This window comes from Bombyx mori, chromosome 24, assembly GCF_030269925.1.
Source record: "Bombyx mori chromosome 24, ASM3026992v2".
NCBI lineage: Eukaryota > Metazoa > Arthropoda > Insecta > Lepidoptera > Bombycidae > Bombyx > Bombyx mori.
The window spans coordinates 16,625,772-16,650,843 of NC_085130.1; the positions used below are offsets into that span (position 1 = coordinate 16,625,772).

The following is a 25,072-nucleotide window of genomic DNA, read 5'->3' on the forward strand; positions in this document are numbered from 1 at the left end:
CAAAAAAATCTTCTTTAGCTATTTGAATGAAGAGAGTAATTAAGATCTTAAGAATGAAGAGAATAATTAAGATCTTAAGCCAAATGTCGCGTAAAACAAACACCCTTTCACCATATATAATAATTTCTGTAAGAAAGTCTCTTACAGCCAAGGATATGTTAAAAAAAAAGACGGTACTAATTTCAATATAGTAATTTTTTTATTGCTTAGATTACAGACTAGTTGCTAAACAGTACAAATGCTGCCCCACGCTTCGAACCGAAACGCATTACTGCTTCACGGCAATTTTAATTAAATTATAACGCGTACTTAGACGGAAAGAATAACAAACAAAACCTTAGATTAGTAATAATTTATTAATGAGTATCTCCACGTTTGATGCCGTCACGATATTCTATCACAGAACACGAGATACTCGACGGATGTCTGCGTGCTTAGTGAGAGTTTTTTAACGTTCCCGATAGCGTAAAAGTTAACTCAAGTGTGCATTTGGAACAGCGCCCCCAGCGGCAAACTTAAGCAAACGTTCCAACTCCATACAAATTACACACAATCGAGTGTGACAACTTTTACGCTATCGAGAACGTTTAAAAAACTCGCCGTGAGCACTCTAAATCGCGCCAACGACATTATCAAAATAACCAGCTTCCAACACACAAAGCCGATAACAGTTTCGCTATTATGGCGACGGTCGACATCAGTCGCGCCTTCATTCACATACAGATGGCGCAGTATGCTTTTTTATTTATTGCCCCTGTATACAGACAAGCCTACCTCATGGTGAGTGGTTATCATCGCCCATGGACATCAGCAATGTCAGGGCTAGAACCAAGCCGCTGCTTACAGTTAAATTAAAGTTGTATTCGAAAGAGTACCGTAAACCCTTTGACTGTCGTGTAGGTCACCGGTGCCCTACGCGGCGCACTGAAGTAATTACGTCGATTTCTGTCACTAAGGCGCCTGGATTGACTAACTCTTTGCCTTCTTTTGTTTGTTAATGTATGTCTTAGTCTTTTAAGGTCACTTAGAGTAATTCTCAGTTTCTTTCGGATTAGTCTTTCCCAGAGTCTACTACTGAGTTTCTCGCCGGATCTTCTCAGCGGGTCGCGTTTCCGATCCGGTGCTAGATTCTGCGAAACGCAGCTCTTGCGAGTCCGTACGGGTAGGTACCACCGCCCCGCCTATTTCTGCCGTGAAGCAGTAATGCGTTTCGGTTTGAAGGGCGGCGCAGCCGTTGTAACTATACTGAGACCTTAGAACTTATATCTCAAGGTGGGTGGCGCATTTACGTTGTAGACGTCTATGGGCTCCAGTAACCGCTTAACACCAGGTGAGCTGTGATCTCGTCCACCCATCTAAGCAATAAAAAAAATTTAAAAAAATCTCCCAGGTTGAGCCCGTGAGCTCACCTACGTGTTCTATGAATCTAATATGACCACTTAAGCTTACTAGAATAGGTAGGACAAAAGAAAGAAGATTCAAAAAAACACGTGTGGGCCACGGGAGCTGCCATGGTAAAGCATTTTTTTATCAACTTATGCAATTATAATTAGACAATAATAATTTAATATTAAAACAATAATAAAATAAGACCACGCTATATTTATAAACATTAACAAAAGCAAAACATTCACTGTCCCCTTCACACTCATAAGATAGACCGTGCGAGAGAGAGATGGGCAGACTTTTCATGATGTGCATGCGGCAGTGCGACGTCACGCCGCGCGCTTATTCACAAACACTACACATGCGCAACGTGTGAATGTGTTGAACGCGAGCTACATGGTAGGCGGAGTGGGGGCGTTAGGTTTTATTTTCGTTACGGAATTTCTAGATTCGGTCGCCGCGCTCAAAGCTACGCAATAGTTTAAAAAAAAAAAATTCCTGCGCCTTAGTAAGAAAATCAAAGAGAGAAATCATTTTAATGCGCCGCGTAGGGCACCCGTGACCTACATAACAGTCAAAAGGATTAATTCAATCATTAGTGAACGAATGAATGATTTGAGGGAACGCTTATATAATATATATATATATTATACTTATTTATCTATACAGCCAATATAAGTTATATTGTTTTCAAAGTGATATATATATTTCTCGCCTGTCGAGTGAGTCAGGCCGCGCAGACCGTCGGCTCGAGGGTCGTGAGTTCGAGTTTGATGTCGTCTGACTGCAATTCAGCCACCAGATCTCGCAATCTGAAGTAATAGTCATTTAATCAGCAATGTACAATTCTTTTTTATTGCTCAGATGGGTGGACGAGCTCACAGCCCACCTGCTGTTAAGTGGTTACTGGAGCCCGTGGACATCTACAACGTAAACGCGCCACCCACCTTGAGATATGAGTTCTAAGATCTCAGTATAGTCACACGGCTACCCCACCTTTCAAACCGAAACGCATTACTGCTTCACGGCAGAAATAGGCAGGGTAGTGGTACACACTCGCGCGGACTCACAATAGGTCCTACCACCGTTGCGCTGTTAAAACTGAAATCTTAGAACTCTTAAGTTGTAGATGTCTATGGGCTCTGGTGACCACTTAACATCAGGTGGACCGTGAGCTCGTCCACCCAGCGCAGTTCATTTGAGTGGACGTGCTCACAGGTCACTTGGTGGTGATCAGTCAACGTCGCCCTTGGACCACAGCGAAGTTAGGGACCCCGCCCGATGTTCTCTCCGGCATGGTTACGTCTCGCATACCGTCGACCAATACTCACGCGGACAGCTGGCTCGGCGTGACGTATATCGTGTCGTCGTTGGGCCCCTGGTCCGATGCAGGGAACTTTATCGTTCCGATGTCCACCGTCTTGGGCGCGATCGCCTGGGGAGCAACGAGCTTAATTATGTAAACGGCGGCCGCACATTGTCCGACAGTTATCGTACGATAGAGACTTTAGGCAATACGACGGAAACTTAAAACGGTCCGTCTATATCTATACTAATATATAAATCTAGTGGTTTTTTTTTTTTTTTTTTTTTTTTTTTTTTTTTTTTTTTTTTTTTTTTTTTTTTTTTTTTTTTTTTTTATTGCCTTTGTAGGCAGACGGGCATACGGCCCACCTGATGGTGAGTGGTTACCGTCGCCCATGGACTTCAGCAATGCCAGGGACAGAGCCAAGCCGCTGCCTGCCTATACGGATGTTCCGTTATAACTACTGAACCAAGCATCCGATTGACTTGAAACTTGGTATCCATGTAGAAGATACATGCACTTAATGGATAGGCTAATATTTATATGAGTGTTGGACTCCCTAATGATAATGACAATAAATAATAATGTTAATTTTAATATTATTATAACGAACGCGTTACACAAAAATACAGAATGTTGTCGGATCAGCAGATAAAATTTCGGACAATGTGCGGCCGAAATTATTGAGATACTCTCTTTCTTTTGATAGAAACTAAACAGGAGACAGATGAAAAAAAATGTCAATGCACGAAATTAATCTATATCTTCAAGCATCAGTAATTAAAGTCGAATTTCGATCAACAGGCGAATATTAATTAGCTGAATAATACAATTACTAGCAGATGAGCAGTGTTTTTTTTTTGTTTGAGAAATTGTGTTTTTTAAAAATCATATTTAATTACGTATTACATATTGATAAAATGATGAAATATGAATAAAATTTTATGATCTTACCGACAGACAATAATAAAAAATATGAACTGGTTATAGAAAAAAATCTAAATGATCGATAAAGTTGATTATTGAGAACACAAATAAAACAACATTTTCTGAAAATAAATCGTAGCTAGATCGATTTATCGCCCCCGAAATCCCCTGTATACTAAATTTTATGAAAATCGTTGGAGCCGTTTCCGAGATTCAGATTATATATCTTCTTCTATATATATATATATAGAATTAAATTGATGTTCGTTAGTCTCGCTAAAACTCAAGAACGGCTTGGCCGATTTGGCTAATTTTGGTCTTGAATTATTTGTGGAAGTCCAGAGAAGGTTTAAAAGGTAGATAAATATGAAAATGCTCGGAATTAAATAAAAATAACAAATTTGTCTTTCCTTTGACGTGTCCCCCGTCGGACGGATGCCTTTTGTTTGTTTAAGTTTATTTTATACAAAAGTTTAGGTCTTTTATTTATCGATTGAGGCACTACGAAGTCTGCCGGGTCAGCTAGTATATATAGTATAGTATGTATGTATTGCTTGTTTAAAGATATAAGATTTAATAAAAAAAAAAATTTCAAATGTTTATTCGGTTAACTAGTCGACGTCCCTTGTAGTGCTAAGTGGTTGATCGAGTTCGTAAACCTCAGCACTATTGAAACGTGCGGCAGGAGACCACGGACCACTCACCGCGGCGAGGTCCGGCGCCGGGAACTCCGCGAGGTCCGCCTCCACGCACCTCCAAGGCCGGTGCAGCAACAGCTGGCGACGCGCCTCCGCCTGCAGGGCCGACAGGCGCTCCTGGACAACACCAGAGCAATAATGGATAAGTTTATCAAAAACTAAAACAAGCACGGATTTCTGTTATCATATTGAAATTATAAATTAATTTAAAGGTATGGTTAATTGGATGGACGCTTTGATGATTAATACGGTGACGGAGGGAACTATGAGTTTATTACGCACGATAGTAAGTTTCGATTTTATTCTGGAACTGTATTTTGTTATTATCATATTAAATACGTGAAGCAAAAACCATTTGTATTTTTATTTATTTATTTATACTTATTGTACTGGTGGTGTTATTAACTAATGGTAGGACCTCTTGTGAGTCCGCGCGGGTAGGTACCACCGCCCCGCCTATTTCTGCCTGAAGCGTTTCGGTTTGAAGGGCGGGGCAGCCGTTGTAACTATACTGAGACCTTAGAACTTCTATCTCAAGGTGGGTGGTACATTATAGATGTCTATGGGCTCCAGTAACCACTTAACACCAGGTGGGCTGTGAGCTCGTCCACCCATCTAAGCAATAAAAAAAAAACTTTGTAATTAAAGGTCCTTTTTATTTGGTATTAGCATCATATTCCTTTTTCATATCCTTTATACATGTAAAAACAATGGAAATGTTTTAGTTCCAATTTATATTGTGTTTAAATTGAGGGCATATCTACAATAGTACTATCGTCACCCTGTCCATCTATACCACGAAGCAATGACGCGTTCTGATTCGAATAGCTAAAGTCGTAACTTCGCCCCCAGCATGAGGTCCTTTATGCTTAGTGCGAGTTTTTTAACGTTCTCGATAACGTAAAAGTTAACTTAAATATGTATGCAGTAGCAACGTTTACCTATGTTTGACGATTTAACGCTCCAAAATGTTAACTTTGACGTTTGCCTACGTTTACCGCTAGGGGCGCTATTCCAAACTCTACAAATTTGTTACTTATATATGAGTTGTCTATTATCAAAGGTGGCAATCTCTGCATTTGGACAAAAAAATGTTATTGATATGTCAATACAGATTGATTTGAATATAATCGTCTCCTTCAAAGAATACGGTTCAAAACCTGCATTAAATAAAGGTTAATAGTTAACCTGTTATTTATCTAAGATGTCGTTCCGAAGAGTTTTGTGACTGCCAATGGAATACAAAGTCAATAATTCGTTTTTCTGATTTACCAATAATTGTCCAAAAGTCAGATTGCCGGCTTTGATAATAGTCGACTCATATGTCATTTTTGTCCGGGATGAACTCCGAAACTAATCAACCGATTTTAATATTTTTTTCTTCAAAATGTCTGCTTCGTTCCAGCTTGAGAGAGGCGCTCTTTCAACTGCATACAGATTTGCGTTAACTTTTACGCTATCGAGAACGTTAAATCACTCGCACTCAGCACACATAGGGCATACCTCCAGACGCTGTTTCGTCTCCCGCTGCTTCTCTCGGTGTATCTGAAGGGCGCGGGCGTACTTCCCCGGCTCCGACGGGAACTGAACCAGACCGGACCGGGCAACGAACAACGTCCACTTCTGGAAGGAAACGATACATACGTAGCGGAGTATTTTTATTATAATAATACGCTTTTATTAGCTTCAGACGTATGTATGTATGTTTGTAACGGAATCTTTGAACATGATTTTGACCCCCTTCAAAACGTCGGATTAACTCGACATTTGGTATACTTATTAAGGACTGATGACATTTCAATATTTAAAAAAATAAATATAAGATTATCTATTATCTTTCTTCTTAAAACAAAACACTATGTGATTCATCTAAAACAGAGTTTTATTTATTAAATACAGTTAAACTTTTACTTAACAAATATCAACTAATGAAATAACTATGTACTAACCTAAAACAGAGAATCGACAATTAAATGTTCATGCTTTACTGTTCCTATATTTAAATTAGGATATACCTTTTTATTTTTATAATTAAATTATAATTAATTCACAAGGAGTTTTATTAAAAATGGTTGAATGTTTTTCTGATACCTACCTACATACCCAAATATTAATGGTTCTGTCAACGTCAACGTCAACACAAAGCTTACATAAATATTGGAAAAATTGAAATTTAACTAAAAAAATGAAAAATAAATAATATATTATGTTAAAAATAAATAAATAAATATGCTTTTATAGAAAATACAACTACAAAATAGAAAATAAATTTTAATAAATTTGATTTTCTATAAAAGCGTATTTTGTTAGTTTTTTTAAACTATTATTTATACATATAATAATTCTAAATAGCTATTATCACACTTAGTTGATTAAACAGTTACCTGACGAAGAAATCGCGTGATAATAACATTCAAATCCATATAATATGTTAGAGGAAGTCTGAAAGTGGCACCTGTGACAGAGAAGCTGAGGAGTGCGCGTTTGGGATGGTATGGATATAATGTGATGAGACGAAATGACAATGACGTCGGTAAGAGAGTGTTAACTATGAATGTGGAAGGATATAAAGGAAGAGGTAGACCTAAGAAGAAATGGATGGATTGTGTGAAAGACGATATGGGTAAGAGGGGAGTGAGCGAAGAAACGGTATATGATAGAGGAGTATGGAAGGAAAAAACATGTTGCGCCGACCCCAGGTGACTGGGAGAAGGGCAGATTTTTTTTTAATGCTTACATGGGCGGACGAGCTCACAGCCCCCCTGGTGTTAAGTGGTCACTGGAGCCCATAGACATCTACGACGTAAATGCGCCACCCCCTTGAGATATAGGTTCTAGGGTCTCAAGTATAGTTACAACGGCTGCCTCACCCTTAAAACCGAAACGCATTACTGCTTCACGGCAGAAATAGACTAGATAATAGAATAGGTAGGTACCACAACCCGGTGGTACCTACCCGTGCAAGAGGTCCTACCACCAGTTATACCAGAACTGTTAATAATGTATCAGTATGCAATAAAATGTACTTTCTTTGTCGGATCCTCCCGATCCACCGAGGTCACCGTTTTCTAACCTTCCTAATCGATCTCACAGACACAGCCCACTGAGTTTCTCGCCGGATCTTCTCAGTGGGTCGCGTTTCCGATCCGGTGGTAGATTCTGCGAAGCACGGCTCTTACTAGGGCTAGTGTTGCCAAATTTAGATCTAACCCGCGATTCCACTTACCTCAACCAGCTACGCGCTATTAACACAAATACATAAATTATCCATTATTAGCTAACGAAGAAATCGCGTGATAATAGCCAAATCAAATCCACTTACAGTTTGCAATTCGTTTAGCTCCTTCTCGAGTTGGCTGGCGACCTGTCTCCTGGCCACGGCTCCCGGTGCCGTCGGATGCTCTAGAGGTCTCAGCCTCCTCAGGGTCTGTATCTCAGCCTTGCGGCACGCGGTTATGCGAGCGGCCCTCTCCCTCTCCACAGTCCTGAGAAGGACCAGGCATTGAGAATACAATAATGTTAGGCCGGCAAGAGTAACGCCATCTATCGCCGAATAGTCGAACGAAGGACCTAGAACGCTCGAGAAGCACAACGCCATCTGTTGTCAGATAGCGGGAATTGCTACTAGAGTTGTGTGGAATATTATCGAAAATTCTAGAGATGAGGTATCGGCTATAAAAGCGTTGTAGGGATGGCACGCAGTCAGTCAGTAATGGGAACTACTCGAAGGGAAACAGCGAACGGATCATCTGAAGCGAAGCGGAAGAAGCGAATTGAGAGTTTTAAAGTGTTTGTGAAGTGTTTAAGTGTTCTTTTTTTTATTGTTTAGATGGTTAGACGAGCTCACAGCCCACCTGGTATTAAGTGGTTACTGGAGCCCATAGACATCTACAACGTAAATGCGCCACCCACCTTGAGATATAAGTTCTTAGGTCTCAGTGTAGTTACAACGGCTGCCCCGCCCTTCAAACCGAAACGCATTACTGCTCACGGCAGAAATAGGCGGGGCGGTGGTACCTACCCGTGCGGACTCACAAGAGGTCCTACCACCAGAGGTTCTAAGTGATAAATACAGTTTTTAGGTTGAAGTTGGTGAAATTTCCCAAACCCCAGCGCGTAACAATAACAATGCAACAGTTTAAACACGACCCTTGGAAACCGTTCTTACCAGCTGAGGACCTTAAGCTGATGCTGTAGGGCTTCGTTGACTTCGCCGGCGGCTACTCCTGGGGCGACCTTCAAGGGTGCCTCCTCTGAAATTATTCGATCCATCGATTCAAATTAAATCTCTATAAATTTTATACATACGTTAACATTTAATGTTAGAACGCGATAGAAATGTTTGGTTTTCTGAAAAGCGAATATTTATTATTTAAACGCAAAACGAATGAATGAATGGTATTAATGGAAACATTTAGCTTTCGACTCGAGAGTTGATTTGCGAATCGCCAGATAAATTAGCCTTGATATTAATATTACAGTTTTGTATGAATAAAAAATTATCGGTACTCTATATTATCCCAATCTATCTAATAACGGAAGTTTAAAGATAATTGTCAAATTTCGGATGTGGGTAGTTTGTTATAGACAGCGCGAGCGAACACTACGCACAGCCCCACTGAGTTTCTCGCCGGATCTTCTCAGTGGGTCGCGTTTCCGATCCGGTGATAGATTTTGCGAAACGCGGCTCTTGCTAGGGCTAGTGCTAGCAAATCTGCCAGGTTTGAGCCCCGTGAGCTCACCTACACGTTATATTTAAAGAGGGGTGAAAGGTTATTAGGTTTAAACCACATATTAATCACACTATCGTTTAACAAACGCCTTTTATTATTATTTTATCATTTACTGGTGGTAGGACCTCTTGTGAGTCCGCACGGGTAGGTACCACCAGCGTTCCTATTTCTGCCGTCACGGCAGTAATGCGTTTCGGTTTGAAGGGTGAGGCAGCCGTTGTAACTATACTTGAGGCCTTAGAACTTATATCTCAAGGTGGGTGGCACATTTACGTTGTAGATGCATATGGGCTCCAGTAACCACTTGACACCAGGTGGGCTGTGAACTCATCCACCAATCTAAGCAATAAAAAAAAATTACATATCCGTTTTGTTTGGTATTAGCATCAACAGTTCGATGTTTTTTTAATTGAACTTCACTTTTGTTTACCCCTTTCGAATAGCTAAAGAAGCCTTTTTTTGGTATGTTAAGTTGACGTATGATATATCATTGACATGTTTTGATAGTGGAAACTTGTTTGGTTATTGTTTTAGCTATCTTTTTAAATATTCTATGTTTTTTTTTCGTACTGTCGGTTTCCCAAATAAATAAATAAAATATTTTATTAAATATTTTGTTTATATAAATAAAATTTTCAAACTTTTTTTGAAGTGAAACTTCCTTATCGGCGTTGGAAAAAAATTTACCGTCACATTTTTCGGTTACGCGTCACATTTTTCCGTTACGCGCCATCTGTTTTGTATTCATGTCTATGATAATAAAATCCTTTTGTTTAAACTTTATCTAATTTAACTTTTTTGTATTCATGTCTATGATAATAAAATCCTTTTGTTTAAACTTTATCTAATTTAACTTTATTTAACCAATTTCTAGAAAGTTGCATGTAGATCATTTTTCGAAAAATAAGGCCATAAACAAGTTTCACTTCTTACGTGTGTACACTAGTACACGCACACATTTTTTTTTTTTTATTGCTTTGATGTTGGACGAGCTCACAGCCCACCTGGTGTTAAGTGGTTACTGGAGCCCATAGACATCTACAACGTAAATGCGCCACCCACCTTAAGATATAAGTTCTAAGGTCTCAAGTAAGTTACAACGGCTGCCCCGCCCTTCAAACCGAAACGCATTACTGCTTCACGGCAGAAATAGGCAGGGTGGTGGTACGTACCCGCGCGGACTCACAAGAGGTCCTACCACCAGTAATTACGCAAACTATAATTTTGCGGGTTTCATTTTTATTACACGATACTATTCCTTCACCGTGGAAATCAATCGTGAACATTTGTTGAGTACGTATTTCATTAGAAAAATTGGTACCCGCCTGGGATTCGAACACCGGGTGCATCGCTCAACACGAATGCACCGGACGTCTTATCCCTTAGGCCACGACGACTTCATATGGCTTTAAACTTTATATGGCTCCCCCTGTAAAGTTGCAAAAATGTGGCTTAAACCAAACCGCCCTTCATCCCTCGATAAGTTTAATATTACATGCAGGGCGCGGAGATTACGATGTTGCCTTGAATGATAATACAGTTTAGCACTGTAGCCTTTATATCCTGTCCATACCGGGATATTAGAGCCAAGTTACGCAATGATTGTGACGTCATCGGTCCGCGACGCGTTAGCAAACTGTCAAGTTGATCGGCTGTTGAATGGTATGAGTTGTTTCGATACATCAAATCCTAATCACGATTTTTAGGCAACACCGCCAACCCCGTTTGCTTTTAAAAATAATATTTAAAAAAAAAAAATTATTACTCGTTTGCCGCCACCGAATCAAATAAATTTAGTGGCGGGTAGTTTAAAAAAAAAAACGAAACGAAACATATTATTCAGCCTTTACGAAATTATTCAATCTTGGTAACGGAGGTTGTTACCATTGACTATTTAAAAAAAAACAAGATAAACAGAAAGTGATTTACGAATATTTTTTGAAAGAAATTTCTAAAATTCAAAACAAAAAACGTAATTAATGAATTAAATTATGTCATTAAATAATCTTACGGGTTATCTCTTGGGAGGCGGCCGCCGGAGCCGCGACAGCTACAACGTGACAGAAGACGTCAGTTTGACAGGTCAATTTACGTCAATGTCAAATGTTACGTGTGAATGCGTGAACGTTTTTTTTTAAATGCCTTCCATTTTTTTTTTTTTTAAGTTATTGAAACACAACTCTTTAAAACATTATAACTTTTTTTTGTTTTTCTCAGAAACTTTGTATGCATTGGTCATGTTTTCTAAAACTTCGAACCTCCATTCGAAGCTAAGCAGTCATGAGTTTTTACTCTTTTTTTTTATTGCCCTTGTAGGCAGACGAGCATACGGCCCACATGTTGGTGAGTGGTTACCGTCGCCCATGGAGTTCAGCAATGCCAGGGGCAGAGCCAAGCCGCTGCCTACCGTGACTTCTTAGTGCCGTTATGGTTATGCCGTTAGCGATTAGAAACTCATGACTGCTTAACGGTAGAAATGAGCAAGAGGAATGATACAAGCCGACAGAGGACCAACTCTGCGACCACCAAAGAAAATCTTGACTTCGGATCCAGAGAATTTTCCATCAATGAAATATATAGGGTGTTTTTTTTAAAAGAAATAGACCAAAATGTTCACGCATTCCTAACACCAAATAGAGCATCAAATGCCAAAACAGAGGCATGTTATTCACATAGTACAGCCAGTGCATTGCAAATTAATAGAATTTAAAAAAAAAAGAACATAAAAAGCGGATGTTAAAGTTTTTTTTTAATACTTGAAGCAGTAGGTTATCTTCATGAGATCAACATTGAAATTAATTATGACGTTTTAAAGATGGAATTAGTGAGACTGTGCGACGGAGACAGCATATATCTAGTCGTCTCTATCGCTCGTACCATAGTGACGTCACAGACAGTTAATAACATTTTATCTTTGTTACATCACAATTACCATTACCTAATTAAAGTTGTTACGACACATTCATTCCTAGCTTGTTTTAATCTGCCTTAGGATGCGAACGTTAAAATCATGTTGTTAAGCTTAGAGAACGAAATAAAAAAAGCATGCTTTTTTTCTTTTTTTTTTTTCGTCTACAACAATGCTTCCTTACGTGAATAGTCTCTGGTCGGAGCGACAGGCGGCGCCACGGCTGCACGCCAGAACACACACACACACACAAAAATACGTCATAAAAAATATATTCGTTATATTCAAGATAAAGCTTTTGGATTAGCAATGACAAAGAAATGAATAAATAGTATCTTAGATTGTTGTCGTGCGAGCAAGTATTTTTTGTATTGCAAGTAGTTCTATTAAAGTTAATTATTATTTAACTACTATATTTCTTTAAAATGTTATTAATTATGCAATATTTTCTTCTTTTTTTTAAATATTAAAATACCTTATTTTTTTTGAAAACACTATATAAAATAATTGATTACCACTGATGGCAGTGTCTTTATTATTATTATTATTATTATTATTAAAGAAAAGTTAATTTACAAAAAAAAACAACTTTCTTTTGTATCAATCTATGGAACAGAATCAACCAGCCTGTCCTTGTGGTAGCCCTAAATTACCATTCCCTCTACATTTCTCGGACTAAGGTCAGTAATGGCGTTTGGGGGGATTAGAAGGGGAGATAAGGGTAATGTAAGGACCCCCTCCCCCCGCATTTCAACGAGGGGACGGCATTTACAAGCAATTAAGACTTAGACCTCAAGCCGAGAACTCTTTCACTTGCCTTCTACCAACTGGAAAAGAAAGTATGAGTCACGTAGCCAATGAGTGACCATGATTTTGGGCAGGATTTCATTTTGAGATCTTTAAATTTACTGTGTCCATGATTCAACGAACAAACATATTTTACATTCACCTTGATTTATTTTTGGTAATTATAAAAATTGCGAAATCCGTACGATTACAAGGAAGCAAAAGTTTGGATAACTTATTCAGCGTTAATACGATAACCGACCTTATACTTGGAGATTTAAGATTCAAAATATTTCGTGTGAATCTCGATGACCGTTTACGGGACAACGTATTATCATCTCTATTACCGGTGCGTTAAGAGCGTAATTCCAATGCAACTGACCGTGATGTCCGCCGCCCCTCTTGGCGTAAAGCTTCAGCTTATCCCTCAGAGCGCCACGTTCGTTCTCCAGCGAATCTATATCGTGCTGAAGATGATCCATGGTCTCCTCGTACTCTTTCTCTTTCCTGGAATTAAAAAGGGATAGACTCTAGAATCGTTCCACTCGATGGATGGACGAGCTCACAGCCCACAAGTGGTTACCGGAGCCCATAGACATCTACTACGTAAATGCGCCGCCCACCTTGAGATACGAGTTCTAAAGTCTCAGTATAGTTACAACGGCTGCCCCGCCCTTCAAACCGAGGGCGCTACGCGTTTGAATAATGATCAATACGTTTATCCCCTCTGCGTCCTCGAACCGGTGATACGATTGTGGTGGAATTTGATACATTTATTCAGGGAGATACCTGTCGTAGTACCATCAGCTTACGATAGATGGCGCGCGAATAGTTTGAAGAAATCGATATTGCTCGAAGAAGTTGCTCGCTCCGGGCATTTCAATATTGCAATAATTGTTACATTGTCATTGTAAAAATGAATATGTATTTAAAAGAAAAAAGTTATGCCCGCTGAGTTTCTTGCCAGTTCTTCTTCTCAGGACGGAGGCTAGTTTTTGTGAATTGGCGGTAGTTCTTTTTGACGTTCAACAAGTGTGTACTTTCATTTATGTTGAATAATTTTTTTTTGATTTGATTTGATTTGTTGGTTTTCACACAATTAGCTATGATCACGGGGGAGCGCGGCCAGGACTACTAATTCCAATTCCATTGCCACGTCAGCATGGCCCACCTTCTCAATTGATTCTGAGCGTCCTCCAGCTTCCTCTGCAGCTGCTGAGAGCGCAGCTCCGCGTCCCTGGCCGCCGTCGTCAGCTTCCTCTCGCCCAGCTCTTTCCGGATCTGCATCTCGGAGACTTCTTCTTGCTTGGCCTGGAACGTGGTAACATTGAACAAATGAGACCTACTGGTGGTAGGACGTATTGTGAGTCCACACGGGCAGGCACCACCGCTCTGCCTATTTCTGCCGTGAAGCAGTAATGCGTTTCGGTTTGAAGTGTGGGGCAGCCGTTGTAACTATACTGAGACCTTAGAACTTATATCTCTAGGCGGGTGGCGCATTTACGTTGTAGATGTCTATGGGCTCCAGTAACCACTTAAACACTAGGTGGGCTGTGAGCTCGTCCACCCATATAAGCAATAAAAAAAAAAAAAACATTATCTATTACTAGCGGCCCGCTCCGGCTCCGCTCGGGTCTTTAACAAAAATTTCAACGATATTTGACGTTGTTTTATTTTTTTTAAATAAAAGAACACTTATTGTGGCATAACTATAATATTTAGAAATATGCTGTCGCGACACTTTTTATAAATAATAATGTGTTCTACAAAGTCGTAGTACATTATTTTATTCTATCATCAATCGTTTTCGCAGGGCACGCGATGTAAAGAATGTTTTAGGTAATTTTTTTACACCTTGGCTTACATTATTGGAGTTTTAGTAAAGATCCCTAGTGTTTGTTCCAAAACATATTATAGCCTATGTCACTCGGGAAAAGTATAGCTTCCAAAGAGTGAAAGAATTTTTCAAATCGGTTCGGTAATTTCGGAGCCTATTCAATACAAACAAACAAACAAATCTTTCCTCTTTATAATATTAGTATAAAGTATAGATTAGTATAGGTAGGTAATAAAAAAAATAGCTCACCTTCAGAGCTTTCCGGAGCTCTTTAATATCGGCTTCTTTGTTCTCCAGTTTTATCGTCAGGATCTTAGTTTCCTCGAGCTGTTTCTTCACCAGCTGCGCTCTGATGACCACCGGCGGTGTTGGCTGTGGATTTTATTGAAGTTATACTTCTTTAGGCGCGTTATGAAAAAAATTTATGAGAGTGAAATTTGACGATGCGCGCGCACCGTGACACAAAATTAACAGAATGAAGTTGCCCACTAAATCGCTCATTACAATACGACCGACGTAACTTGGCGAGTCTGAATATAGCCGCAGGTGAACTTTCCGAACCGTACCGATAATTACCGAATTTATACGATGTCAAGAAAAGGGATGTCCAATATGCGTGTTTGAGGATGTTGTTAAATCGATTTTTTTTTCAAATTGATTAAAATTTAAATAAAATAAAAAAAGGAATAAATTTAAAAAAAAAAGTGTGTGTGTCCGCTCCGACGCACGACTGGAGTTTACTGGATATAAAATATTAAACAAAACAATACGAGAAATAGTTCTATATTACGACAACACGATACACTACAGATTATTAACAAATTAACGAGACACAAAACAAACGACTAACAAATATATGAAAATACAATAATGAGAGAAACGCGCGATCAGTACGAGGCTTTGTGGCGGACTGCCGGCGCAGCAGCCCGGCGCGCATTTCGTGTGACATGCGCAATCAGGCGCATAACGCATTTCGTGTGACATGCTAGTACGATTTTGGTCCCCATAATTTTCATACCCCGGGCCTATATATGTAAATCGATTCTAAAGGAGTAAACTCCAATAAAAATAAAGTATAACTTCTTACGCGTGTACATAAGTACACGCACCTTTTTTTTTATTATTGCTTAGATTTTTATGGCCTAGGGGTAGAGGTCCCAAACGATGGTCGGACCAAATAACGGAGGAGTTGGGGGTGCCTGTCAGAGACGCACTCCACCGAGCTACAGAATGGGATCGATGGAGACAGCTGGTTGAAGGAATCGGACGGAGTCACGATCCTCAGCAGTGAGGGACCGATCGAAGAGAGAGAGAGAGATGGATAGACGAGCTCACAGCACATCGGGTGTTAAATGATTACTGGAGCCCATAGACATCTATAACGTAAATGTGCCACCCACCATGAGATAAGAGTTAAAAGGACTCAGTATAGTTACAACGGCTGCCTCGCCTTTCAAACCGAAACGCATTACTGCTTCACGGCTGAAATAGACAGGGCGGTGGTTCCTACCTGTGCTACCTACCACCAGTAATTACGCAAATTATAATTTTGCGGGTTTGATTTTTATTACACAACGTTGTTCCTGCACCGTGGAAATCAATCGTGAACATTCGTTAAGTACGTATTTCATTAGAAAAATTGGTACCCGCCAGCGGGATTCGAACACCGGTGCATCGCTTCAACACGAATGCACCGGACGTCTTATCCTTTAGGCTGCGACGACTTCAAACTACGTACTCACCTTCTCAGTGGCAACGTTGGTTAAGGACATCATATCGTATTCCTTGTCTTGAGCGAACGCGGCAAGTTTGTTGACGTCCACCGTGACCTGCGCCAAGGATTGCTTGATGATCTTCACCACGCTGTGGTCATCCTGTGGGGATCGGAGACGAGGTAAATAACATGCAAGTGGTCCTATTGTGATTGACGACAGGTAGGACCTCTTGTGAGTCCGCACAGGTAGGTACCACCGCCCTACCTATTTCTGCCGTGAAGCAGTAATGCGTTTCGGTTTGAAGGGTGGGGCAGTCGTTGTAAGTATACTGAGACCTTAGAACTTATATCTCAAGGTGGTTGGCAAAAAAAGAAAAAAACATGGCGATGATCATCTTGAGACGTTGTATTGGCATACCGGCTATGTAGGCGTGGCGGATAGAGCTGTACCCCTCCATGCTGACGAGAAGGGAGTAATTAAGGGGGAGATGTCATGTTAGAAGTTAAAATGAGCAACACACACTGATCTCTAATACTGCGCAGGCGCTATGTCCCCGAAGTGGGTCATAAACGCCACACCTGGCCAGTTCGGAACTTGCGAGCCTATTTTTTATTGGTTAGATTGGTGGACTAGCTCAAAACCAACCTGGTTTTCAGTGGTTACTGGAGGCCATAGACATTTATTACGTAAATGCCGCCATCAATCTTGAGATATGAGTTCTAAGGTCTAAGTATAGTTACAGCGGCTGCCCCGCCCTTCAAACCGAAACGCATTACTGCTTCACGGCAGAAATATGCAGGGTGGTGGTACCTGTCCGCGCGGACTCACAAGAGGTCCACCAGTAAGCTTAGGCCACTTTTGCGCTGACAGCTTAAATTAGTGGGGGGCCGAGCGTGTACCTGCTGGTAGAGCTTGTAGACAGCCTTGGTCCATATGGCGGCGAGGGCCTGGTGGGGCAGCGGCGCGCCCTCGGCCTGCGCCCCCGCGCTCTCGGCCGCGGTGGCCGCCGCCCGCGCCGCCAGCGAGCACGCGCGGCTGCAGCGCCACAGCACCGGCCCGCATTCCTCGCGGAGGCTCTCCACCAGCTGACGTGCGACACAACTTAATTAGATACACTACAGTACAATCGGTTTTGGATCAGATTATCGGTTATGACTTTTGATGTGAAACATCTATAGCCGCACGTAAAACCGATTTCTGGCGTGGCGACGCATGCCGTGGCGACGCGTCGCCATGCGCAATCGACTGTGCGATTCTCTCCCACTCGATCCGGCGTTAAGCCATCTCTCTCGCTACACTGAGCTCGGATACCTATAGTGTATACTCCGTAGTGTATACAGTGCTGTTTACTACAGTACACATAACCTGTGTTTTACTTGAAAACTAATAATTTTTTCGTAATATTTTATTTTATCATTATGACATATTTAGTTCCTATCACAATCTGTTCTTTTCTGCATAAGTATTACTTTTACAAAATAATGTCGATGTTTCACATCTGCCAGGCGTCCCGTGACGGCTCACATATTTTTTTTGTTTTTTTTTTTATTCTAGACAAATCGTTTTTTCGCATTAAAAGTGTATAATTTCCAAAAAATATTCGAAATTGAGTTAATATGCGGAATCATTTCGTATCACCAGTATTTTCCTCATGAATACTGTCAAAAGAACGTTGTTGAGTTTTAGTTTTTTTTTTTTAGTTTACCTATATTTTGACTACTGTTAACAAAATTAATACATATTTTTATCTTACTTTAAAATCAAATAATGTAACTGGTAAAAAATAAAAAATAAATGTTGCAAAGATGATTAACATTAAAAATATCACATGTTAAGCCTTTAAAGGCCATGACCACGACCCTCAGTAATGAGGAAACCGACGCAAGGAGGAGAAGCCTTTAAAACACTCCGGTAAAATTAGTAAGTTTTGAGATTATACAATTTTAATGCGAGAATACGAAATGTGCGGCCATATTTGGGATGAGATTTTTTTTGGTTGAATTATTATTAAGTAACGGTCTATCTGGAGATGATAGACGAGACAGATTCGTCCGCGACCACCGATATCAGTAATCACAAGTTGAAGATAATATAATGACAAACACGAGTCCATATGAGGATGTTTTAACCAAACGGATAAGACTCAAAGGACCTACAAGGATATCCTTTAAATAACCGCTGATAGCGATCAAATGATAGTCTTAATATTTCTATCTATCCTTCTATTGTTTTTCTATCAATATCTGACCGCCATATTTTATTGCTCTCAACAAATGAGCGAGCTCACAACCAATCTAGTGTTCGATGGTCACTGGGGCTCACATCGATGCAATAACGTTGAGACATGAGGTTTGTTGACGGAAATATTTTTGTTTAGGCTTAGCCTTATGAGCAATCTCTAGCGGTGAATACCCCTTTTTTCCTTCTTTTTTTTCTTTTTTTTTTCGGGCCGGGGGCCGAACCTTTTAGGAGGTCCCCGCGCCTAAGCGGTGAATACCCCTGACACTGCCAATGTCATGACAGCCTGGAAGAAGCTTGTCGAGTACACGGTCCCCACCTTCGGGTCGATGTTGACGGCCTGCAGACTGGCCCCGGGCGGCAGGCGCCGCTTGATGCCCTTGAGCTGCTGTTGCAGCGCGTTGGCGCTCGCGTAGATGTCCGCGTGCAGCGACCCCAGCTCCAACTCCCTGTCGGACTCCTGAACGCAACGATACGATACCTTAGAATCGATATATCGGGTAATCGAAAAACGTTATCGATTTTTTTTTTATCGATAACATTATCGATTAGCACACTGTTATTTAACACGTTCTTACAATTGCTCTTAATTAAGTGATTAAATAACGATTACATATCGAGGGATGAAACGTTGTTTGGTTTGAGCGACATTTTTGTAACATTACACTCATAGCATCCTACCCTTTTCAGTCTGCCCGTCATTATTGCACTTAAAACGGCCGGAATATGATGAATTAATCAAATACAAAAGTCGTAGCAATAACCTTCTTTTAAATAAGATTGGCTGTAATCATCGATCATTTAAATCGCTTTCAATGAATCTTGCGAATAGCCGTAGGGACCATAGATAATGCCGATTTCGCACCTTCAGTATGTGCTTGAGGGCGGAGGCGTCGGCGGCGAGCGCGCGCGCCAGGGCGTCCAGCGCGGCCACGGTGTGCAGCAGCGGCTCCCGCGCCGGCCCGTCGCGCAGCCCCAGCGCGCCCCACATCGCCGACAGGTAGCTCCACGCACGCTCCAGCCCTGCCCGCCGACACACAACCTCATTACAACCAGCACGAGCAGGTGGGCTCACGGGCTCAACCTGAGCTCACAGCCCACCTGGTGTTAAGTGGTTACTGGAGCCCATAGACATCTACAATGTAAATGCGTCGCTCACCTTGAGATATAAGTTCTAAGGTCTCAGTATAGTTACAACGGCTGCCCCACCCTTCGAACCGAAACGCATTACTGCTTCACGGCTGAAATAGGCGGGGTGGTGGTACCTACCCGTGCGGACTCACAAGAGGTCCTACCACCAGTTTTTACCATCGCACCGCCCGCCACCGGAGTAGAGTTCATCCATACTACCTGGAGCCACTGCGGTCATCCACAGTGCGCTTCCAGATATCTTTTTTACCACGTACCCTCCGGCTATGGAATGAGCACCACGGTGTCTCCCGAGCGCTATGACATGTCCTTCTTCAAAGGAGGCTTGTGGAGAGTATTAAGCGGTAGGCAGCGACTCGGCTCTGCCCCTGGCATTGCTGAAGTCCATGGGCGACGGTAACCACTCATCATCAGGTCGTCTGCTCGTCTGCCTAAAATAAGGAGAGCCGAAGACACAGGTCAAGTGGGGTAAATGAAGAGAGACCTATATCCAACAGTGGATCAACCACTCTGTGACCCAACCAACTGACCGTCCAGAGCGCAGTTCTCGTCCAGCTCGTTGTACTTCAGGAAGTGGATGTAGGCGTCGAGCATCTTCTCCTGCTGGAGGGCGTCGGGTAGGGCGCTGGCGCAGCGCAGCAGGACCTCCGGGGAGCACGTCTCCAGAGCCGTTATCCACATGCTCACGATACCCTGGTGAGAAATTTGTAGTAGTAACGTGTGGCGGGTAGCCATCATACAACGCAAGATAATTGGCAGATGTCTGAATCGCGCTTACGACATTTTCAAGTTAGAGCACATATATACAAGTTCCGAACAACAACATTCGGACCGTCGGTCTACCGAGCAATATCACCCACTCGGTGGAAGATCTTCCCTTTGTCGTTAAGCTTCTCCAAAAACGTACTACGCTAATTTCTAATTACTACGCTAACTTGTGAAAGGGACAACAAAGCCGGAATCAGCCGAACGTCTCTTTCTAAAGTAAGGCCAACTAGACGAGATAAAAAATGTAAACAAAGTTTCAGAGGAGTAAAAAACATTTTTATTTAAATAAATTATTACAAAGTTCGAATTTTAATCGCCGTCATCTGTACTAGACAAAGATGATTCGTCGGAAGAGTCAGAGTCAGCTGCGTTTATGATAAAACTATCTATTGTATTATCAATCATGTTGTCAATATTGCTATAAAAGTATATATGTGAGTCGACTATTAATTATCAAAGCCGGCAATGTGACTTTTAGACAATTATTGGTAAATCAGAAAAACGAATTATTGACTTTGTATTCCATTGGCAGTCACAAAACTCTTCTGAACGACATCTTAGATAAATAACAGGTTAAGTATTAACCTTTATTTAATGCAGGTTTTGAACCGTATTCTTTGAAGGAGACGATTATATTCAAATCAATCTGTATTGACATATCAATAAAAAATATTTGTCCAAAAGCACAGATTGCCACCTTTGATAATAGACGACTCATGTATCACTTCGAACGCAATCCAAACAGGAATGGACTTGTTCACAAAATGGCGGACCAAATGTTGACAGCTGCGGTACTCAGTGCTTTCCTGTACCACGAAACACACAACGACAGCTGTTGTCGACCAACTGACGCCATAACTGCGCGTGCGAGTGATAAGGACAGAGATAATAATCCCTCTCTATCGCAATGTAACTCAGTAACGGTCCGCTTGTTTACGTTTATTATCTCGTCTGGTTGGCCTAAGTTTAGAGGTCGATGTGCATTATTTCTTGTCCAGTACTGTACATACGTTTTTTTTTTTTTTTTTTCCTACCTAAGCTGATAGCCCTAGCGGCTATGTCAGCGTAACCCTAACTTTAGTAGGTGAGCTCACGGGGCTCAAACCTGGTGACGTTGCTAACACTGGCCCTAGCAAGAGCCGTGCTTCGCAGAATCTACCACCGGATCGGAAACGCGACCCACTGAGAAGATCCGGCGAGAAACTCAGTGGGCTGTGTCTGGGAGTTAATTTACTCGTCGAGCCCTTCGTCGCGAGCGACGGGTTCGACGAGAACGGTGACCGGTTGTACATACGTATGAAGCTAATAAAAACGTATTAAAAAAGCATTGATGATGTCAACCGTGTATCTATCTATGTACCTGTATCATGTGCAACTGGTATTCGAGCTGACACCTGAAGCTGTACTGGACCGCGGTGTGAGTCTTCGTGACCACCTCGCGATCCCACACGTTCACCGCCGGGAATCTGTAATGAAGAATTATAAATTATCTATACTAATAATATTATAAAGCTGCAGTTTGTTTGAACGCGCTAATCTCAGGAACTACTGATCCGATTTGAAAAATTCTTTCAGTGTTAGATAGCCCATTTATTGAGGAAGGCTATAGGCTACATAACATCACGCTAAGACTAATAAAAGCGGAGCACTAATAAGGAATGTTTCAAAATCGTGGTTTTTTTCCCTTTTGAGAGCTTCCGCTGCGTGCGCTGCGGAAGCTGTTAAAGTTTCGCTAAAATAATGTATGACAGAATTGTTCCCCTTTAAAAGATCTCAAAAAAAATCCGCGACAGCATATATCTATATGTTAAGGTTGGCTCACTATAACGTTTTTCATGCTGACCAAATTTGTTCTAAAATAAAGCATTATTTGTGAACTATTCCACGCGGACGAAGTCGCGGGCAAAAGCTAGTTAAGAGATACAATAGCAATAACCTTCACATTGAATTTATTATTCAAACATAACATGCGTTAACTGGTCAAAGGAGTCCATGGGCATCTACCTTCACAAAGTCGCGGTTTCAATTATATTTTTTTATTTCTTAGATGGCGAGCTCACAGGCCATATTGTGTTAAGTGGTTATTGGAGCCCATAGACATCTACAACGTAAATGCGTCACCCACCTCGAGATATAAGTTCTAAGTCTGTGACCTCGTCCATTCCTCTAAGCAATAAAAAAAAAGAACCAAAATCCACATTATTGTTATTGTCAAACAAATATCTTGTGTTCTTTGACGGTTAGCACCACACAATCTCCCCTGGATTTTTTTTTATTGCCCTTGTAGGCAGACGAGCATACGGCCCACCTAATGGTTAGTGGTTCACGTCGCCCATGGACTTCAGCAATGCCAGGGGCAGAGCCAAGCCGCTGCCTACCGCTCCATACTCTCCACAAGCCTCGTTTTAAGAACATTAACATGTCATAGCGCTCGGGAAACACCGTGGAGGGGAGCTCATTCCAAAGCCGGATGGTACGTGGCAAATGATTATTAATGTCTGGTAGTAAGTAGTATGCGAGAACATGAACCGACCTCTCTCTGATCGGTCCTAATATGATCTCCGCCTTCGTGTGCAGCCTCTGCAGCAGCAGTATCAGAAGGATGGCGTCGTGGTCGCCTGGAAACAAGAAAAAAGTACCATCAATCACCACCGGTTAGACTGAAAAGAGCCCAGCTAGAACATTTTACCCTCGAGAAAATTTTACTGGTATACCTCTTTGGACCTCTTGTGAGTCCGTACGGGTAGGTTTAAATATGTAATAATGGTGGTTTATTAACTGTTTAATATCTGTGAAAGTGCACAAATGTGGGAAAACGAAACAAATCCGCTGGACGTAACTTCTCGGGTTCCTCCAAAAAGTCCACTGAAAAAGTCTCAGTAAATGACTACCATTTTACTGAGATTATATTTCATCCCATATCATCTCATTTGTAAATTTAATTCATTTTTAATAATTTATGTTAAGTCGCGATTAGTTTCCTTTTATTATTCATAAACTGTAAATAATTAAAACGGCGAATTAGAAAAATTCTTACTGGTGATAGGAACTCTTGTGAGTCCCCACGGGTAGGTACCACCGCCCTGCCTATTTCTGCCGTGAAGCAGTAATGCGTTTCGGTTTGAAGGGTGGGGCAGTCGTTGTAACAATACTGAGACCTTAGAACTTATATCTCAAGGTGTGTGGCGCATTTACACTGTAGATGTCTATGGGCTCCGGTAACCACTTAACACCAGGTGGGCTGTGAGCTCGTCCAGCCATCTAAGCAATAAAAAAAAAAAAAATTGTCGTTTAAACGTATTTAGTAAGCCCGCAATGTATCGCTAAGGTAGCTGACGTGCGCTAAATTCGATTGCAGTACATTGATTCGTCAGACATTATTTTTGGTTGTTCTGTTAAAAAAATGTTAAGACTACACCATAGTATATGACACCCATGTGCAGTCGTTGTCACCCAGTGATCCCAACTACACTGTAAGGCTGCTTGTCTACCGGAGCGGAGAAACGGAGTAATATTAACCAATAAGATTGCACAAGATCAAAATCATAAAATTGCAAAATGATTTTGTGGAAACACTGTTTTTTTTTATAAGAACCACACAATTTACCTGAAATCTACTGTATTTTTATTCTTACTAGCTGACCCGGCAGACTTCGTAGTGCCTCAATCGATAAATAAAAGACCTAAACTTTTGTATAAAATAAACTTAAAACAAATAAAAGGAATCCGTCCGACGGGGGACACGCCAAAGGAAAATCAAAATTGTTATTTTTATTTAATTCCGAGCATTTTCATATTTATCTACCTTTTAAACCTTCTCTGGACTTCCACAAATAATTCAAGGCAAAAATTAGCCAAATCGGTCCAGCCGCCGGCCGCCAGCAAAATAAACATGGCGCGTAACGGAAGAAATGAAGATGGCGCGTAACCGAAAAACGTTACATACATGTTTTCCTCCCTACGTCGATAAAGGAGTTTCACTTAAATAAGACATGGCTTAAAGGTCTCAGTTACCAGGTCATAAAATCCCTTAAAAAAATATGTCTAGTTGAGAGCATTGTTGTCACCTGAGGGCTGCATGAAGTGGTCCGGGAGGCAGGCAGCCAGCATGTCGGCCCGGGCGCCCGCCTGCGCCAGGTCGAGGGCCCGCAGGCGCAGGTCCACGCTGCGGGTGCAGGCGCGCGACGCCGCCATCAGGGACGTGAGCTCGGCCGGGGGGGAACGAGGGGGAGCCTCCCCTCCCTCCCCGTTGCTCTCGCTCTCCGGCCGGGGGCGGAGCGATTCCGACTCTGCAATTTATTACATTATTGAAATCACCTACTATAAATTAAAATACGATACCAAGCCAATGAGTGCGAGCCGTCGATAAATCGACTCTTAAAATGCGAATAAAGTGCGGAGCGTCGAAATACCGACTATTACGCAATTTGATTATAAATAACCTGTACGGGTATCTTAGCCCGCGCACATATAACGTTTTTAATAAGTTAAGAACATTCATAAATAACCCTTTAAATTTATTTTGCTGCTAATTTAGAGTATTGATTTTTGTTTAATTTTTTTTTCAGTTAGAAACTTTTTAATAAGGTACTCTTTTCTACAAAAAGCCTTTAGCAATTTC

General features: G+C 41.3%; 1 protein-coding gene across 9 annotated transcripts in view; it reads right to left on the reverse strand.

Annotated features, from left to right (window-relative positions):
* Window positions 1-177: 177 nt before the first annotated feature.
* The window catches only part of LOC101737198 (dynactin subunit 1), a 49,749-nt gene continuing 24,854 nt past the window's right edge, over window positions 178-25,072 (reverse strand). For 7 of the 9 annotated variants that reach the window (XM_038020070.2, XM_038020066.2, XM_038020062.2 and 4 more), the window contains 19 exons: window positions 24,519-24,740; window positions 22,985-23,069; window positions 21,812-21,917; window positions 20,214-20,376; window positions 19,400-19,557; window positions 18,854-18,994; window positions 17,196-17,381; window positions 16,324-16,455; window positions 14,831-14,953; window positions 13,916-14,055; window positions 13,127-13,251; window positions 12,143-12,181; window positions 11,062-11,100; window positions 8,486-8,570; window positions 7,640-7,802; window positions 5,821-5,940; window positions 4,324-4,434; window positions 2,718-2,821; window positions 178-2,198 (listed from right to left, as the gene is read on the reverse strand). In XM_038020070.2, the coding sequence (XP_037875998.1) occupies window positions 2,114-2,198; window positions 2,718-2,821; window positions 4,324-4,434; window positions 5,821-5,940; window positions 7,640-7,802; window positions 8,486-8,570; window positions 11,062-11,100; window positions 12,143-12,181; window positions 13,127-13,251; window positions 13,916-14,055; window positions 14,831-14,953; window positions 16,324-16,455; window positions 17,196-17,381; window positions 18,854-18,994; window positions 19,400-19,557; window positions 20,214-20,376; window positions 21,812-21,917; window positions 22,985-23,069; window positions 24,519-24,740 (2,327 nt within the window). In that variant the 3' untranslated portion in view covers window positions 178-2,113. The remainder of the gene's footprint in view (window positions 2,199-2,717; window positions 2,822-4,323; window positions 4,435-5,820; window positions 5,941-7,639; window positions 7,803-8,485; window positions 8,571-11,061; window positions 11,101-12,142; window positions 12,182-13,126; window positions 13,252-13,915; window positions 14,056-14,830; window positions 14,954-16,323; window positions 16,456-17,195; window positions 17,382-18,853; window positions 18,995-19,399; window positions 19,558-20,213; window positions 20,377-21,811; window positions 21,918-22,984; window positions 23,070-24,518; window positions 24,741-25,072) is intronic. The other 2 variants (XM_038020065.2, XM_038020069.2) reach the window with 2 other exon arrangements.